At 48.5% G+C, this 19,118-nt stretch overlaps 1 protein-coding gene across 1 annotated transcript in view; it reads right to left on the bottom strand.

The window, feature by feature from the left end:
• Nucleotides 1-19,118, bottom strand: part of LOC129865991 (tyrosine-protein kinase Tec-like) — a 90,341-nt gene that overhangs the window by 6,683 nt on the left and 64,540 nt on the right. The window contains exons 12-15 of the mRNA XM_055939122.1: nucleotides 13,739-13,813; nucleotides 10,561-10,732; nucleotides 9,345-9,455; nucleotides 6,227-6,332 (exon numbers count right to left, since the gene is read on the bottom strand). Of these exons, the coding sequence (XP_055795097.1) occupies nucleotides 6,227-6,332; nucleotides 9,345-9,455; nucleotides 10,561-10,732; nucleotides 13,739-13,813 (464 nt within the window). The remainder of the gene's footprint in view (nucleotides 1-6,226; nucleotides 6,333-9,344; nucleotides 9,456-10,560; nucleotides 10,733-13,738; nucleotides 13,814-19,118) is intronic.

The raw sequence follows: 19,118 nt of genomic DNA, 5'->3' as shown, positions 1-19,118 counted from the left end.
GCGCCGCACCGCCATTGATGGAGAGGTTAGCGCCGCACCGCCATTGATGGAGAGGTTAGCGCCGCACCGCCATTGATGGAGAGGTTAGCGCCGCACCGCCATTGATGGAGAGGTTAGCGCCGCACCGCCATTGATGGAGAGGTTAGCGCCGCACCGCCATTGATGGAGAGGTTAGCGCCGCACCGCCATTGATGGAGAGGTTAGCGCCGCACCGCCATTGATGGAGAGGTTAGCGCCGCACCGCCATTGATGGAGAGGTTAGCGCCGCACCGCCATTGATGGAGAGGTTAGCGCCGCACCGCCATTGATGGAGAGGTTAGCGCCGCACCGCCATTGATGGAGAGGTTAGCGCCGCACCGCCATTGATGGAGAGGTTAGCGCCGCACCGCCATTGATGGAGAGGTTAGCGCCGCACCGCCATTGATGGAGAGGTTAGCGCCGCACCGCCATTGATGGAGAGGTTAGCGCCGCACCGCCATTGATGGAGAGGTTAGCGCCGCACCGCCATTGATGGAGAGGTTAGCGCCGCACCGCCATTGATGGAGAGGTTAGCGCCGCACCGCCATTGATGGAGAGGTTAGCGCCGCACCGCCATTGATGGAGAGGTTAGCGCCGCACCGCCATTGATGGAGAGGTTAGCGCCGCACCGCCATTGATGGAGAGGTTAGCGCCGCACCGCCATTGATGGAGAGGTTAGCGCCGCACCGCCATTGATGGAGAGGTTAGCGCCGCACCGCCATTGATGGAGAGGTTAGCGCCGCACCGCCATTGATGGAGAGGTTAGCGCCGCACCGCCATTGATGGAGAGGTTAGCGCCGCACCGCCATTGATGGAGAGGTTAGCGCCGCACCGCCATTGATGGAGAGGTTAGCGCCGCACCGCCATTGATGGAGAGGTTAGCGCCGCACCGCCAGATGGAGAGGTTAGCGCCGCACCGCCAGATGGAGAGGTTAGCGCCGCACCGCCATTGATGGAGAGGTTAGCGCCGCACCGCCATTGATGGAGAGGTTAGCGCCGCACCGCCATTGATGGAGAGGTTAGCGCCGCACCGCCATTGATGGAGAGGTTAGCGCCGCACCGCCATTGATGGAGAGGTTAGCGCCGCACCGCCATTGATGGAGAGGTTAGCGCCGCACCGCCATTGATGGAGAGGTTAGCGCCGCACCGCCATTGATGGAGAGGTTAGCGCCGCACCGCCATTGATGGAGAGGTTAGCGCCGCACCGCCATTGATGGAGAGGTTAGCGCCGCACCGCCATTGATGGAGAGGTTAGCGCCGCACCGCCATTGATGGAGAGGTTAGCGCCGCACCGCCATTGTGCTAATTCAAGAGGGAAATAGTTCGTTCTGGATCAAAAGAAAGAAAGTTCTGAACAAAGGACCCCTTGGAGAACATTCTGATGGATGATCAACAAAGATAAGGACCCAATTTGGGATGCTTTTTCATATACAGTGGGGAGAACAAGTATTTGATACACTGCCGATTTTGCAGGTTTTCCTACTTACAAAGCATGTAGAGGTCTGTCATTTTTATCATAGGTACACTTCAACTGTGAGAGACGGAATCTAAAACAAAAATCCAGAAAATCACATTGTATGATTTTTAAATAATTAATTTGCATTTTATTGCATGACATAAGTATTTGATCACCTACCAACCAGTAAGAATTCCGGCTCTCACAGACCTGTTAGTTTTTCTTTAAGAAGCCCTCCTGTTCTCCACTCATTACCTGTATTAACTGCACCTGTTTGAACTCGTTACCTGTATAAAAGACACCTGTCCACACACTCAATCAAACAGATTCCAACCTCTCCACAATAGCCAAGACCAGAGAGCTGTGTAAGGACATCAGGGATAAAATTGTAGACCTGCACAAGGCTGGGATGGGCTACAGGACAATAGGCAAGCAGCTTGGTGAGAAGGAAACAACTGTTGGCGCAATTATTAGAAAATGGAAGAAGTTCAAGATGACGGTCAATCACCCTCGGTCTGGGGCTCCATGCAAGATTTCACCTCGTGGGGCATCAATGATCATGAGGAAAGTGAGGGATCAGCCCAGAACTACACGGCAGGACCTGGTCAATGACCTGAAGAGAGCTGGGACCACAGTCTCAAAGAAAACCATTAGTAACACACTACGCCGTCATGGATTAAAATCCTGCAGCGCACGCAAGGTCCCCCTGCTTAAGCCAGTGCATGTCCAGGCCCGTCTGAAGTTTGCCAATGACCATCTGGATGATCCAGAGGAGGAATGGGAGAAGGTCATGTGGTCTGATGAGACAAAAATAGAGCTTTTTGGTCTAACTCCACTCGCCGTGTTTGGAGGAAGAAGAAGTATGAGTACAACCCCAAGAACACCATCCCAACCGTGAAGCATGGAGGTGGAAACATCATTCTTTGGGGATGCTTTTCTGCAAAGGGGACAGGACGACTGCACCGTATTGAGGGGAGGATGGATGGGGCCATGTATCGCGAGATCTTGGCCAACAACCTCCTTCCCTCAGTAAGAGCATTGAAGATGGGTCGTGGCTGGGTCTTCCAGCATGACAACGACACGAAGCACACAGCCATGGCAACTAAGGAGTGGCTCCGTAAGAAGCATCTCAAGGTCCTGGAGTGGACTAGCCAGTCTCCAGACCTGAACCCAATAGAAAATCTTTGGAGGGAGCTGAAAGTCCGTATTGCCCAGCGACAGCCCCGAAACCTGAAGGATCTGGAGAAGATCTGTAGGGAGGAGTGGGCCAAAATCCCTGCTGCAGTGTGTGCAAACCTAGTCAAGAACTACAGGAAACGTATGATCTCTGTAATTGCAAACAAAGGTTTCTGTACCAAATATTAAGTTCTGCTTTTCTGATGTATCAAATACTTATGTCATGCAATAAAATGCAAATTAATTACTTAAAAATCATACAATGTGATTTTCTGGATTTTTGTTTTAGATTCCGTCTCTCATAGTTGAAGTGTACCTATGATAAAAATGACAGACCTCTACATGCTTTGTAAGTAGGAAAACCTGCAAAATCGGCAGTGTATCAAATACTTGTTCTCCCCACTGTATCTGTCGAACTGTGCTATCGCTACCGTTTGACTAGAATCAATGCTGCTGTGTGCTAGCTATTGTAGTAAGCTAATATAACGATATATTGTGTTTTCGCTGTAAAACACTTCAAAAATCGGAAATATTGGCTCTATTCACAAGATATTTGTCTTTCATTAGCTATCCACCATATATTTTTCTGAAATGTTTTATGATGTGTAATTAGTAGTTGACGTTGGTGTCTGTATTTTCTCTGGCTACTCCCGTGCGATTTCTGACTGTAGCTATGATGGTAGCAGTAATGTAAAACTGATTTATAGCTAAAATATGCAAATTTTTTGAACAAAACATAGATTTATTGTGTAACATGTTATAGGACTGTCATCTGAGGTAGTTTTTTCTAGGTTATTTAGGTTGGTTCTAGGTTAGTTAGGTTGGCTTGTGCATGCTACTTGGATCCTACTTGTCCTGTGAAAAATGTCTGTCCTCTTTTTTATTTGGTGGTGAGCTAACATAAATATATGTGGTGTTTTCTCTGTAAAACATTAAAAAAATCGGACATGTTGGCTGGATTGACAAGATGTTTATCTTTCAAATGCTGTATTGGACTTGTTAATGTGTGAAAGTTAAATATTTAAAAAAAATAGATTTTGAATTTCGCGCCCTGCACTTGAGCTGGATGTTGTCAGAGGTGTACCGATATCGGGCTTGCAGCCCTAACAGGTTTTAAGTACTGCAGTGCATCTCCTCCTCATGGACTGCACCAGATTTGCCAGTTCTTGCTGTGAGATGTTACCCCACTCTTCCACCAAGGCACCTGCAAGTTCCAGGACATTTCTGGGGGGAATGGCCCTAGCCCTCACCCTCCGATCCAACAGGTCCCAGACTTGCTCAATGGGATTGAGATCCGGGCTCTTCGCTGGCCTTGGCAGAACACTGACGTTCCTGTCTTGCAGGAAATCACGCACAGAACGAGCAGTATGGATGGTGGCATTGTCATGCTGGAGGGTCATGTCCGGATGAGACTGCAGGAAGGGTACCACATGAGGAAGGAGGATGTCTTCCCTGTAACGCACAGCGTTGAGATTGCCTGCAATGACAACAAGCTCAGTCCGATGATGCTGTGACACACCGCCCCAGACCATGACGGACCCTCCCGCTCCAGAGTACAGGCCTCGGTGTAACGCTCATTACTTTGACGATAAACGTGAATCCGACCATCACCCCTGGTGAGACAAAACCGCAACTCGTCAGTGGAGAGCACTTTTTGCCGGTCCTGTCTGGTCCAGCGACGGTGGGTTTGTGCCCATAGGCGACGTTGTTGCCGGTGATGTCTGGTGAGGACCTGCCTTACAACAGGCCTACAAGCCCTCAGTCCAGCCTCTCTCAGCCTGTTGTGGACAGTCTGAGCACTGATGGAGGGATTGTGCGTTCCTGGTGTAACTCGGGCAGTTGTTGATGCCATCCTGTACCTGTCCCGCAGGTGTGATGTTTGGATGTACCGATCCTGTGCAGGTGTTGTTACACGTGGTCTGCCACTGTGAGGACGATTAGCTGTCCGTCCTGTCTCCCTGTAGCGCTGTCTTAGGCGTCTCACAGTACGGACATTGCAATTTATTGGCCACATCTGCAGTCCTCATGCCTCCTTGCAACATGCCTAAGGCACGTTCACACATATGATCAAGGACCCTGGGCATCTTTCTTTTGGTGTTTTTCAGAGTCAGTAGAAAGGCCTCTTTAGTGTCCTAAGTTTTCATAACTGTGACCTTAATTGCCTACCGTCTGTAAGCTGTTAGTGTCTTAACGACCGTTCCACAGGTGCATGTTCATTAATTGTTTATGGTTCATTGAACAAGCATGGGAAACCGTGTTTAAACCCTTTACAATGAAGATCTGTGAAGTTATTTGGATTTTTACAAATTATCTTTGAAAAACAGGGTCCTGAAAAAGGGACATTTCTTTTTTTGCTGAGTTTACATACATGGATGAGCGATGACCGAGCGGCATAGGCAAGATGCAATAGATGGTATAAGATACAGTATATACATATGAGATGAGTAATGTAAGATATGTAAACCTTATTAATGTGGCATTGTTTAAAGTGACTAGTGAGTCTATGTAGGCAGCAGCCTCTCTGAGTTAGTGATTGCTGTTTAGCAGTTTCTTTATGAAAATATATAGCCGTAGCAACCGTAGCATTGTTAAGAGGTTATTTTGTCTTCTTCAACCTCGTGTTGCGTTTTCGGGGTCGCGACTATCTTAGCCCAGGGTAAAAAAGGCGGTGTTAACGTCAGGCTGACACGCTCTCTGGGTTCCCTGGGGGGGCGTGGATAGTTACGAGGCAAGGTATCACAATTTACTATGATCTCGTTAAGAGAACTAAAATCACAATCTTGTCGTCACAAAAACATTCTCTTTATCCTGGATATTTTCCACACGTAAAAGTGTGTAAACATTATATACACACCGTATGAAAACTCTACAATGTTTTCCTTATAACATCTTCATGCAACTTTTAATGACATCACAAAATAGACATTCGATTTTTCATATTCCATCTCTCATCAGTCCCGATATTCAGATGTTGCAATATATTGTCCCAGTGTCAGTGGTTTGATGTTGTAGTTTTGGGCCGTAAACTCTTCCTAAGACACAAAGACATTCCGATCACCCAAAAGGAATCGTCTGCTGCCTAGGGTTTACGATCGACGTCATAAAACCCCCACTCCATCCCTGTCCCCCGCTGCGGGAGAGAGAGAGCTCTGTAGAGCTGATCCACTCTAACCTGATCTTTTGGATCCTCACAGGAGAGTCATGACACTCCCTATTGGCTTGTTGATCCACTAAGTCTGCCCCTATTAGCTGGTTGACCCACAAAAGTCTCTCCCTATTTGCTAGGTGTCTGTATTATATGATCTTATTGGTTGATAGACTCACCAGGTCTCAGTAAAGACTCTCCCTATTGGTTGATATACTCCCCCAGTCTCTGCGCATTGGCTAGGTGTCCGTAATCTGTAACCATATTGGTTGACAGACTCACCAGGTTTCTCCTATTGGCTGAAATGCACCAGGTCTCTCCCTATTGGATGACAGACTCACCAGGTTTCTCCTATTGGCTGATACGCACCAGGTCTCTCCCTATTGGATGACATACTCACCAGGTCTCTCCCTACTGGTTGACAGACTCACCAGGTCTCTATGTATGAAGCCGTTTGCCTCCAGGTGTTCCATCCCCTCTGAGACGTCCTGACAGATACTCAGTAAGGACCCCGGGCTGAAGGTGTCTCGACGCTGCCTGAAGTAAATTAACCCCAAAAATATTAGAACCTATGACCTGAAGGAGGCTGTTAAGCCGAAACATATGTATGTATGCCCAACCCTCAACTTGGAGGGATGTTAGGTTAAGGTTGGACTGAAAACCTACAGGACGGTAGATCTCCAGGAAGAGGGTCCCCTAACCTCGCTCCCCAACCTCGCTCCCCCAACCTCGCTCCCCCAACCTCGCTCCCCTAACCTCGCTCCCCAACCTCGCTCCCCCAACCTCGCTCCCCCAACCTCGCTCCCCCAACCTCGCTCCCCTAACCTCGCTCCCCAACCTCGCTCCCCTCCTCGCTCCCCCAACCTCGCTCCCCCAACCTCGCTCCCCTCCTCGCTCCCCTAACCTCGCTCCCCTAACCTCGCTCCCCCAACCTCGCTCCCCTCCTCGCTCCCCTCACCTCGCTCCCCCAACCTCGCTCCCCTAACCTCGCTCCCCTCCTCGCTCCCCTCACCTCGCTCCCCTCACCTCGCTCCCCTAATCTCGCTCCCCAACCTCGCTCCCCTCCTCGCTCCCCCAACCTCGCTCCCCTCCTCGCTCCCCTAACCTCGCTCCCCCAATCTCGCTCCCCTCCTCACTCCCCCAACCTCGCTCCCCTCCTCGCTCCCCCAACCTCGCTCCCCAACCTCGCTCCCCTCCTCGCTCCCCCAATCTCGCTCCCCTAACCTCGCTCCTCAACCTCGCTCCCCTAACCTCGCTCCCCCAACCTCGCTCCCCTCCTCGCTCCCCCAACCTCGCTCCCCCAACCTCGCTCCCCTCCTCGCTCCCCTAACCTCGCTCCCCTAACCTCGCTCCCCTAACCTCGCACCCCCAATCTCGCTCCCCAACCTGGCTCCCCTCCTCGCTCCCCCAACCTCGCTCCCCTCCTCGCTCCCCCAACCTCGCTCCCCCAACCTCGCTCCCCTCCTCGCTCCCCCAATCTCGCTCCCCTAACCTCGCTCCCCTAACCTCGCTCCCCCAATCTCGCTCCCCTAACCTCGCTCCCCCAATCTCGCTCCCCTCCTCGCTCCCCCAATCTCGCTCCCCTAACCTCGCTCCCCTCCTCGCTCCCCCAATCTCGCTCCCCCAACCTCGCTCCCCCAACCTCGCTCCCCTAACCTCGCTCCCCCAATCTCGCTCCCCTAACCTCGCTCCCCCAATCTCGCTCCCCTAACCTCGCTCCCCTCCCCGCTCCCCCAACCTCGCTCCCCCAACCTCGCTCCCCTAACCTCGCTCCCCCAATCTCGCTCCCTAACCTCGCTCCCCCTCCTCGCTCCCCCAACCTCGCTCCCCCCCTCGCTCCCCCAACCTCGCTCCCCCAACCTCGCTCCCCCAACCTCGCTCCCCTCCTCGCTCCCCCAATCTCGCTCCCCTAACCTCGCTCCCCTAACCTCGCTCCCCCAATCTCGCTCCCCTAACCTCGCTCCCCCAATCTCGCTCCCCTCCTCGCTCCCCCAATCTCGCTCCCCTAACCTCGCTCCCCTCCTCGCTCCCCCAATCTCGCTCCCCCAACCTCGCTCCCCCAACCTCGCTCCCCTAACCTCGCTCCCCCAATCTCGCTCCCCTAACCTCGCTCCCCCAATCTCGCTCCCCTAACCTCGCTCCCCTCCCCGCTCCCCCAACCTCGCTCCCCCAACCTCGCTCCCCTAACCTCGCTCCCCCAATCTCGCTCCCTAACCTCGCTCCCCCTCCTCGCTCCCCAACCTCGCTCCCCTACTCGCTCTCCAACCTCGCTCCCCTAACCTCGCTCCCCAACCTCGCTCCCCCAACCTCGCTTCCCAACCTCCCCCCTTCCTCGCTCCCCAATCTCGCACCCCAACCTCGCTCCCCTCACCTCGCTCCCCCAACCTCGCTCCCCCAACCTCGCTCTCCACCTCGCTCCCCTCCCTAACCTCGCTCCCCTCCCTAACCTCGCTCCCCTCCCTAACCTCGCTCCCTAACCTCGCTCCCCTCCTCGCTCCCCAACCTCCCTCCCCTCCTCACTCCCCCAACCTCCCTCCCCTCCTCCCTCCCCTCCTCGCTCCCCCAACCTCCCTCCCCTCCTCACTCCCCCAACCTCCCTCCCCTCCTCACTCCCCCAACCTCCCTCCCCTCCTCACTCCCCCAACCTCCCTCCCCCAACCTCCCTCCTCTCCTCGCTCCCCCAACCTCGCTCCCTAACCTCGCTCCCTAACCTCGCTCCCCCAACCTCGCTCCCTAACCTCGCTCCCCTCCTCGCTACCCAACCTCGCTCCCCCAACCTCGCTCCCAACCTCGCTCCCTAACCTCGCTCCCTAACCTCGCTCCCCCTCCTCGCCCCCCTCCTCGCTCCCTAACCTCGCTCCCCCTCCTCGCCCCCCTCCTCGCTCCCCCTCCTCGCTCCCCCTCCTCGCCCCCCTCCTTGCTCCCTAACCTCGCTCCCCCTCCTCGCCCCCCTCCTCGCTCCCTAACCTCGCTCCCCCTCCTCGCCCCCCTCCTCGCTCCCCCTCCTCGCCCCCCTCCTTGCTCCCTAACCTCGCTCCCCCTCCTCGCCCCCCTCCTCGCTCCCTAACCTCGCTCCCCCTCCTCGCCCCCCTCCTCGCCCCCCTCCTCGCTCCCAACCTCGCTCCCTAACCTCGCTCCCCCTCCTCGCTCCCTAACCTCGCTCCCCCTCCTCGCCCCCCCTCCTCGCTCCCTAACCTCGCTCCCTAACCTCGCTCCCCTCCTCGCTCCCTCTCCTCGCTCCCCCTCCTCGCTCCCTAACCTCGCCCCCCTCCTCGCTCCCTAATCTTGCTCCCCAACCTCGCCCCCCTCCTCGCTCCCTAACCTCGCCCCCCTCCTCGCTCCCTAACCTCGCCCCCCTCCTCGCTCCCTAACCTCGCTCCCTAACCTCGCTCCCCCAACCTCGCTCCCCCTAACCTCGCTCCCCCTCCTCGCTCCCCCTCCTCGCTCCACTCACATAACATACTCTGATGCTATCGTGAAATATTGAAAAATGAAGTAAGCTTCATGCAACGTATTTTTGACCTATCAACGTTTTTGGCCTTTTCTTACCTGATGTAATTGAGCAGACATCCCAGTTCCATGAACTCTGACACAATGTAGATGGGTTTCTGATGGGTACACACTCCATATAGCTGCACCAGTTTAGGATGGGAGAGACGCCTGCCACACACACACACACACACACACGCACACACGGTAACATTGTGGGTCATCTGTACATCCAATCCGTCTATCAATGTGTGCAGGATTCCTCTGTGAAGTCCCGTGTGTGATGTATTCTACGCACATCATAACCTTGGCTTCCTCTAGGAAGTCCTGTGATGTATTCTAGTCACATCATAACCTTGGCTTCCTCTAGGAAGTCCTGTGTGGGATGTATTCTACGCACATCATAACCTTGGCTTCCTCTAGGAAGTCCTGTGTGTGATGTATTCTACGCACATCATAACCTTGGCTTCCTCTAGGAAGTCCTGTGTGTGATGTATTCTACTGTGTGTGATGTATTCTACTCACATCATAACCTTGGCTTCCTCTAGGAAGTCCTGTGATGTATTCTACTCACATCATAACCTTGGCTTCCTCTAGGAAGTCCCGTGTGTGATGTATTCTAGTCACATCATAACCTTGGCTTCCTCTAGGAAGTCCTGTGATGTATTCTACTCACATCATAACCTTGGCTTCCTCTAGGAAGTCCTGTGATGTATTCTACTCACATCATAACCTTGGCTTCCTCTAGGAAGTCCTGTGATGTATTCTACTCACATCATAACCTTGGCTTCCTCTAGGAAGTCCTGTGATGTATTCTAGTCACATCATAACCTTGGCTTCCTCTAGGAAGTCCTGTGTGTGATGTATTCTACTCACATCATAACCTTGGCTTCCTCTAGGAAGTCCTGTGATGTATTCTAGTCACATCATAACCTTGGCTTCCTCTAGGAAGTCCCGTGTGTGATGTATTCTAGTCACATCATAACCTTGGCTTCCTCTAGGAAGTCCTGTGATGTATTCTACTCACATCATAACCTTGGCTTCCTCTAGGAAGTCCTGTGATGTATTCTACTCACATCATAACCTTGGCTTCCTCTAGGAAGTCCTGTGATGTATTCTACTCACATCATAACCTTGGCTTCCTCTAGGAAGTCCTGTGATGTATTCTACTCACATCATAACCTTGGCTTCCTCTAGGAAGTCCTGTGATGTATTCTAGTCACATCATAACCTTGGCTTCCTCTAGGAAGTCCCGTGTGTGATGTATTCTACTCACATCATAACCCTGGCTTCCTCTAGGAAGTCCTCTTCGTACATGGCTCCCTCTCTGATAGCCTTGATGGCTACCTTGTGTTGAGCTCTCCATTTCCCCAGCCGCACCACCCCAAACTGACCGCTGCCCAGCTCCTTCATGAAGGTCAGCTCAACAGGGTTGATCTCCCACTTCTCTGTATGGAGTAGAGTAGAGTACTGGAGTAGAATACTGGTGTAGAGTAGAGTACTGGTGTATAGTACTGGAGTAGAGTAGAGTACTGGTGTAGAGTACTGGAGTAGAGTAGAGTACTGGTGTAGAGTACTGGAGTAGAGTAGAGTACTGGTGTAGAGTACTGGAGTAGAGTAGAGTACTGGTGTAGAGTACTGGAGTAGAGTAGAGTACTGGTGTAGAGTACTGGAGTAGAGTAGAGTACTGGTGTAGAGTACTGGAGTAGAGTAGAGTACTGGTGTAGAGTACTGGAGTAGAGTAGAGTACTGGTGTAGAGTACTGGAGTAGAGTAGAGTACTGGAGTAGAGTAGAGTACTAGTGTAGAGTAGAGTACTGGAGTAGAGTACTGGTGTAGAGTAGAGTACTGGAGTAGAGTAGAGTACTAGTGTAGAGTAGAGTACTGGTGTAGAGTACTGGAGTAGAGTAGAGTACTGGTGTAGAGTACTGGAGTAGAGTAGAGTACTGGAGTAGAGTACTGGAGTAGAGTAGAGTACTGGAGTAGAGTACTGGAGTAGAGTACTGGTGTAGAGTAGAGTACTGGTGTAGAGTACTGGAGTAGAGTACTGGTGTAGAGTACTGGTGTAGAGCAGAGTACTGGAGTAAAGTAGAGTACTGGTGTAGAGCAGAGTACTGGTGTAGAGTACTGGAGTAGAGTAGAGTACTGGTGTAGAGTACTGGAGTAGAGTAGAGTACTGGAGTAAAGTAGAGTACTGGTGTAGAGTAGAGTACTGGTGTAGAGTACTGGAGTAGAGTAGAGTACTGGTGTAGAGTACTGAAGTAGAGTAGAGTACTGGTGTAGAGTACTGGAGTAGAGTAGAGTACTGGTGTAGAGTACTGGAGTAGAGTAGAGTACTGGTGTAGAGTACTGGAGTAGAGTAGAGTACTGGTGTAGAGTACTGGAGTAGAGTAGAGTACTGGTGTAGAGTACTGGAGTAGAGTAGAGTAGAGTACTAGTGTAGAGTAGAGTACTGGAGTAGAGTACTGGTGTAGAGTAGAGTACTGGAGTAGAGTAGAGTACTAGTGTAGAGTAGAGTACTGGTGTAGAGTACTGGAGTAGAGTAGAGTACTGGTGTAGAGTACTGGAGTAGAGTAGAGTACTGGAGTAGAGTACTGGAGTAGAGTAGAGTACTGGAGTAGAGTACTGGAGTAGAGTACTGGTGTAGAGTAGAGTACTGGTGTAGAGTACTGGAGTAGAGTACTGGTGTAGAGTACTGGTGTAGAGCAGAGTACTGGAGTAAAGTAGAGTACTGGTGTAGAGCAGAGTACTGGTGTAGAGTACTGGAGTAGAGTAGAGTACTGGTGTAGAGTAGAGTACTAGTGTAGAGTACTGGAGTAGAGTAGAGTACTGGTGTAGAGTAGAGTACTGGTGTAGAGTACTGGAGTAGAGTACTGGAGTAGAGTAGAGTACTGGAGTAAAGTAGAGTACTGGTGTAGAGTAGAGTACTGGAGTAGAGTACTGGTGTAGAGTACTGGTGTAGAGTAGAGTACTGGTGTAGAGTACTGGAGTAGAGTAGAGTACTGGAGTAGAGTACTGGAGTAGAGTACTGGAGTAGAGTAGAGTACTGGAGTAGAGTACTGGTGTAGAGTAGAGTACTGGAGTAGAGTAGAGTACTGGAGTAGAGTACTGGAGTAGAGTACTGGTGTAGAGTAGAGTACTGGTGTAGAGTACTAGTGTAGAGTACTGGTGTAGAGTAGAGTACTGGTGTAGAGTAGAGTACTGGTGTAGAGTAGAGTACTGGTGTAGAGTACTGGTGTAGAGTACTGGTGTAGAGTAGAGTACTGGTGTAGAGTAGAGTACTGGTGTAGAGTAGAGTACTAGAGTAGAGTACTGGTGTAGAGTACTAGAGTAGAGTACTGGTGTAGAGTAAAGTACTAGAGTAGAGTACTGGTGTAGAGTACTGGTGTGGAGTAGAGTACTGGAGTAGAGTACTGGTGTAGAGTAGAGTACTGGTGTAGAGTACTGGAGTAGAGTAGAGTACTGGTGTAGAGTACTGGAGTAGAGTAGAGTACTGGTGTAGAGTAGAGTACTGGAGTAGAGTAGAGTACTGGTGTAGAGTAGAGTACTGGTGTAGAGTACTGGAGTAGAGTAGAGTACTGGTGTAGAGTAGAGTACTGGTGTAGAGTACTGGTGTAGAGTACTGGTGTAGAGTAGAGTACTGGTGTAGAGTAGAGTACTGGTATAGAGTACTGGTGTAGAGTAGAGTACTGGTGTAGAGTAGAGTACTGGAGTAGAGTAGAGTACTGGTGTAGAGTAGAGTACTGGTGTAGAGTAGAGTACTAGTGTAGAGTACTGGTGTAGAGTAGAGTACTGGTGTATAGTACTAGTGTAGAGTACTGGTGTAGAGTAGAGTACTGGTGTAGAGTACTGGTGTAGAGTAGAGTACTGGTGTAGAGTAGAGTACTGGTGTAGAGTACTAGTGTAGAGTACTGGTGTAGAGTACTAGTGTAGAGTACTGGTGTAGAGTAGAGTACTGGTGTAGAGTAGAGTACTAGTGTAGAGTACTGGAGTAGAGTAGAGTACTGGTGTAGAGTAGAGTACTGGTGTAGGGTAGAGTACTGGTGTAGAGTACTGGTGTAGAGTACTGGTGTAGAGTACTGGTGTAGAGTAGAGTACTGGTGTAGTGTAGAGTACTAGTGTAGAGTACTGGTGTAGAGTAGAGTACTGGTGTAGAGTAGAGTACTGGTGTAGAGTAGAGTACTGGTGTAGAGTAGAGTACTGGTGTAGAGTAGAGTACTGGTGTAGTGTAGAGTACTAGTGTAGAGTACTGGTGTAGAGTAGAGTATAGAGTAGAGTACTGGTATAGAGTACTGGTGTAGAGTAGAGTACTGGAGTAGAGTAGAGTACTGGTGTAGAGTAGAGTACTGGTGTAGAGTACTGGTGTAGAGTACTGGAGTAGAGTAGAGTAATGGAGTAGAGTAGAGTACTGGTGTAGAGTACAGTAGAATAGAGCAGAGCACAGTAGAATCTCACCGTAGCTAAAGCCTGCTGTGGAGGGGGCCAATCCATCCTTCTGTCCTACTGGATATCTCAACCTGGCTACTAGACCTGAGAGAGAGAGAGAGAGAGAGAGAGAGGAGCGAGAGAGAGAGGAGAGAAGAGGGACAGAGAGAGACAGAGAGGGAGGGAGAGAGGAGAGAGGAGAGAGGGAGAGAAGAGGGACAGAGAGAGAGAGAGCGAGAGAGAGAGAGAGAGAGAGGAGAGAAGAGAAGAGGGACAGAGAGAGAGAGAGAGGAGAGAAGAGGGACAGAGCGAGAGAGAGAGAGGAGAGGAGAGAAGAGGGACAGAGAGAGAAGAGAATAGGGACAGAGAGAGAGAAAGAGAGAGGAGGGGGCAGAGAGAGAAAAAGGGAGAGAGGTAATGGTTACTGTTCATTTTTATTGTTAATTTCACTTTTGTATATTATCTACTTCACTTGCTTTGGCAATATGTACATTGTTACGTCATGCCAATAAAGCAAATTGATTTGAATTGAATTGAATTGAGAGAGAGAGCGAGAGAGAGAGAGAGCGAGACAGAGCGAGAGCGAGAGCGAGAGCGAGAGCGAGAGCGAGAGAGAGAGAGAGAGAGAGCTCATGAGCTCATGGGCTCCTGAGTTCTGCAAAAAATAGAATTATAGTTAGATAAATGTAGATAAACTTGGATTTTTATTCGCAAGGACTTATACAGGATACTACCCTCTACATCAAAACTTTCAAACCAAATCAAAATTCCAGACCTAAAACCTTGATTTGGATTCTTACTACCAAGAACTATCAAGTTAAAACTTCTAACAAACCAAAACCTGCTGAAGAAACACAGCAGAACCTGTAAATACCATCCAACACTGAGTGAGTAATGTTCAGTCTGGACCTGTAAATACATCCAACACTGAGTGAGTAATGTTCAGTCTGGACCTGTAAATACCATCCAACACTGAGTGAGTAATGTTCAGTCTGGACCTGTAAATACATCCAACACTGAGTGAGTAATGTTCAGTCTGAACCTGTAAATACCATCCAACACTGAGAGAGTAATGTTCAGTCTGGACCTGGAAATACATCCAACACTGAGTGAGTAATGTTCAGTCTGAACCTGTAAATACCATCCAACACAACACTGAGTGAGTAATGTTCAGTCTGGACCTGTAAATACCATCCAACACTGAGAGAGTAATGTTCAGTCTGAACCTGTAAATACCATCCAACACTGAGTGAGTAATGTTCAGTCTGGACCTGTAAATACATCCAACACTGAGTGAGTAATGTTCAGTCTGAACCTGTAAATACCATCCAACACTGAGAGAGTAATGTTCAGTCTGGACCTGGAAATACCATCCAACACAACACTGAGTGAGTAATGTTCAGTCTGAACCTGTAAATACCACCCAACACTGAGTGAGTAATGTTCAGTCTGAACCTGTAAATACCATCCAACACTGAGTGAGTAATGTTCAGTCTGAACCTGTAAATACCGTCCAACACAACACTGAGTGAGTAATGTTCAGTCTGGACCTGTAAATACATCCAACACTGAGTGAGTAATGTTCAGTCTGAACCTGTAAATACCGTCCAACACAACACTGAATGAGTAATGTTCAGTCTGGACCTGTAAATACCATCCAACACAACACTGAGTGAGTAATGTTCACTCTGAACCTGTAAATACATCCAACACAACACTGAGTGAGTAATGTTCAGTCTGAACCTGTAAATACATCCAACACTGAGTGAGTAATGTTCAGTCTGGACCTGGAAATACATCCAACACAACACTGAGTGAGTAATGTTCAGTCTGGACCTGTAAATACATCCAACACAACACTGAGTGAGTAATGTTCAGTCTGAACCTGTAAATACCATCCAACACAAACACTGAGTGAGTAATGTTCAGTCTGAACCTGGAAATACCATCCAACACAACACTGAGAGAGTAATGTTCAGTCTGGACCTGGAAATACCATCCAATACAACACTGAGTGAGTAATGTTCAGTCTGAACCTGGAAATACCATCCAACACAACACTGAGAGAGTAATGTTCAGTCTGGACCTGTAAATACATCCAACACAACACTGAATGAGTAATGTTCAGTCTGGACCTGTAAATACATCCAACACAACACTGAGTGAGTAATGTTCAGTCTGGACCTGGAAATACCATCCAACACAAACACTGAGTGAGTAATATTCAGTCTGGACCTGTAAATACCATCCAACACTGAGTGAGTAGTGTTCAGTCTGAACCTGTAAATACATCCAACACAACACTGAGAGAGTAATGTTCAGTCTGAACCTGTAAATACCATCCAACACAAACACTGAGTGAGTAATGTTCAGTCTGAACCTGGAAATACCATCCAACACAACACTGAGTGAGTAATGTTCAGTCTGGACCTGTAAATACCATCCAACACAACACTGAATGAGTAATGTTCAGTCTGAACCTGTAAATACCATCCAACACAACACTGAGTGAGTAATGTTCAGTCTGAACCTGGAAATACCATCCAACACAACACTGAGTGAGTAATGTTCAGTCTGGACCTGTAAATACATCCAACACAACACTGAGTGAGTAATGTTCAGTCTGGACCTGTAAATACCATCCAACACAAACACTGAGTGAGTAATATTCAGTCTGGACCTGTAAATACATCCAACACAACACTGAGTGAGTAATGTTCAGTCTGAACCTGTAAATACCATCCAACACAAACACTGAGTGAGTAATATTCAGTCTGGACCTGTAAATACCATCCAACACAACACTGAGTGAGTAATGTTCAGTCTGGACCTGTAAATACATCCAACACAACACTGAGTGAGTAATGTTCAGTCTGGACCTGTAAATACCATCCAACACAACACTGAGTGAGTAATGTTCAGTCTGGACCTGTAAATACATCCAACACTGAGTAAGTAATGTTCAGTCTGGACCTGTAAATACATCCAACACAACACTGAATGAGTAATGTTCAGTCTGAACCTGTAAATACCATCCAACACAACACTGAGTGAGTAATGTTCAGTCTGAACCTGGAAATACCATCCAACACAACACTGAGTGAGTAATGTTCAGTCTGGACCTGTAAATACATCCAACACAACACTGAGTGAGTAATGTTCAGTCTGGACCTGTAAATACATCCAACACAACACTGAGTGAGTAATGTTCAGTCTGGACCTGTAAATACATCCAACACTGAGTGAGTAATGTTCAGTCTGGACCTGGAAATACCATCCAACACAACACTGAGTGAGTAATGTTCAGTCTGGACCTGTAAATACATCCAACACAACACTGAGTGAGTAATGTTCAGTCTGAACCTGTAAATACCATCCAACACAACACTGAGTGAGTAATGTTCAGTCTGGACCTGTAAATACATCCAACACTGAGAGAGTAATGTTCAGTCTGAACCTGTAAATACCATCCAACACAACACTGAGTGAGTAATGTTCAGTCTGAACCTGTAAATAAATCCAACACTGAGTGAGTAATGTTCAGTCTGAACCTGGAAATACCATCCAACACAACACTGAATGAGTAATGTTCAGTCTGGACCTGTAAATACATCCAACACTGAGTGAGTAATGTTCAGTCTGGACCTGTAAATACATCCAACACTGAATGAGTAATGTTCAGTCTGGACCTGTAAATACATCCAACACAACACTGAGTGAGTAATGTTCAGTCTGGACCTGTAAATACATCCAACACAACACTGAATGAGTAATGTTCAGTCTGGACCTGTAAATACATCCAACACTGAGTGAGTAATGTTCAGTCTGGACCTGTAAATACATCCAACACTGAGTGAGTAATGTTCAGTCTGGACCTGTAAATACATCCAACACTGAATGAGTAATGTTCAGTCTGGACCTGTAAATACATCCAACACAACACTGAGTGAGTAATGTTCAGTCTGAACCTGTAAATACATCCAACACAACACTGAGTGAGTAATGTTCAGTCTGAACCTGGAAATACATCCAACACAACACTGAGAGAGTAATGTTCAGTCTGAACCTGTAAATACCATCCAACACAACACTGAGTGAGTAATGTTCAGTCTGAACCTGGAAATACCATCCAACACTGAGTGAGTAATGTTCAGTCTGGACCTGTAAATACCATCCAATACAACACTGAGTGAGTAATGTTCAGTCTGGACCTGTAAATACATCCAACACAACACTGAGTGAGTAATGTTCAGTCTGGACCTGTAAATACATCCAACACTGAGTGAGTAATGTTCAGTCTGAACCTGGAAATACCATCCAACACAACACTGAGTGAGTAATGTTCAGTCTGGACCTGGAAATACCATCCAACACTGAGTGAGTAATGTTCAGTCTGGACCTGGAAATACCATCCAACACAACACTGAGTGAGTAATGTTCAGTCTGAACCTGTAAATACCATCCAACACAACACTGAGTGAGTAATGTTCAGTCTGAACCTGTAAATACCATCCAACACAACACTGAGTGAGTAATGTTCAGTCTGAACCTGTAAATACCATCCAACACAACACTGAGTGAGTAATGTTCAGTCTGGACCTGTAAATACATCCAACACTGAGTGAGTAATGTTCAGTCTGAACCTGTAAATACCATCCAACACAACACTGAGTGAGTAATGTTCAGTCTGGACCTGTAAATACCATCCAACACAACACTGAGTGAGTAATGTTCAGTCTGAACCTGTAAATACCATCCAACACAACACTGAGTGAGTAATGTTCAGTCTGGACCTGTAAATACCATCCAACACAACACTGAGTGAGTAATGTTCAGTCTGAACCTGTAAATACCATCCAACACAACACTGAGTGAGTAATGTTCAGTCTGGACCTGTAAATACCATCCAACACAACACTGAGTGAGTAATGTTCAGTCTGGACCTGTAAATACATCCAACACTGAGTGAGTAATGTTCAGTCTGGACCTGTAAATACATCCAACACAACACTGAGTGAGTAATGTTCAGTCTGAACCTGTAAATACCATCCAACACAACACTGAGTGAGTAATGTTCAGTCTGAACCTGTAAATACCATCCAACACAACACTGAGAGAGTAATGTTCAGTCTGGACCTGTAAATACCATCCAACACAACACTGAGTGAGTAATGTTCAGTCTGGACCTGTAAATACCATCCAACACAACACTGAGTGAGTAATGTTCAGTCTGGACCTGTAAATACCATCCAACACAACACTGAGAGAGTAATGTTCAGTCTGGACCTGTAAATACCATCCAACACAACACTGAGAGAGTAATGTTCAGTCTGAACCTGTAAATACATCCAACACAACACTGAATGAGTAATGTTCAGTCTGGACCTGTAAATACATCCAACACAACACT

The sequence above is a fragment of the Salvelinus fontinalis genome, chromosome 11 (assembly GCF_029448725.1).
Source record: "Salvelinus fontinalis isolate EN_2023a chromosome 11, ASM2944872v1, whole genome shotgun sequence".
NCBI lineage: Eukaryota > Metazoa > Chordata > Actinopteri > Salmoniformes > Salmonidae > Salvelinus > Salvelinus fontinalis.
The sequence above is the reverse complement of the archived record's forward strand: the minus strand, read 5'-3'. Positions and strand labels throughout refer to the sequence as shown.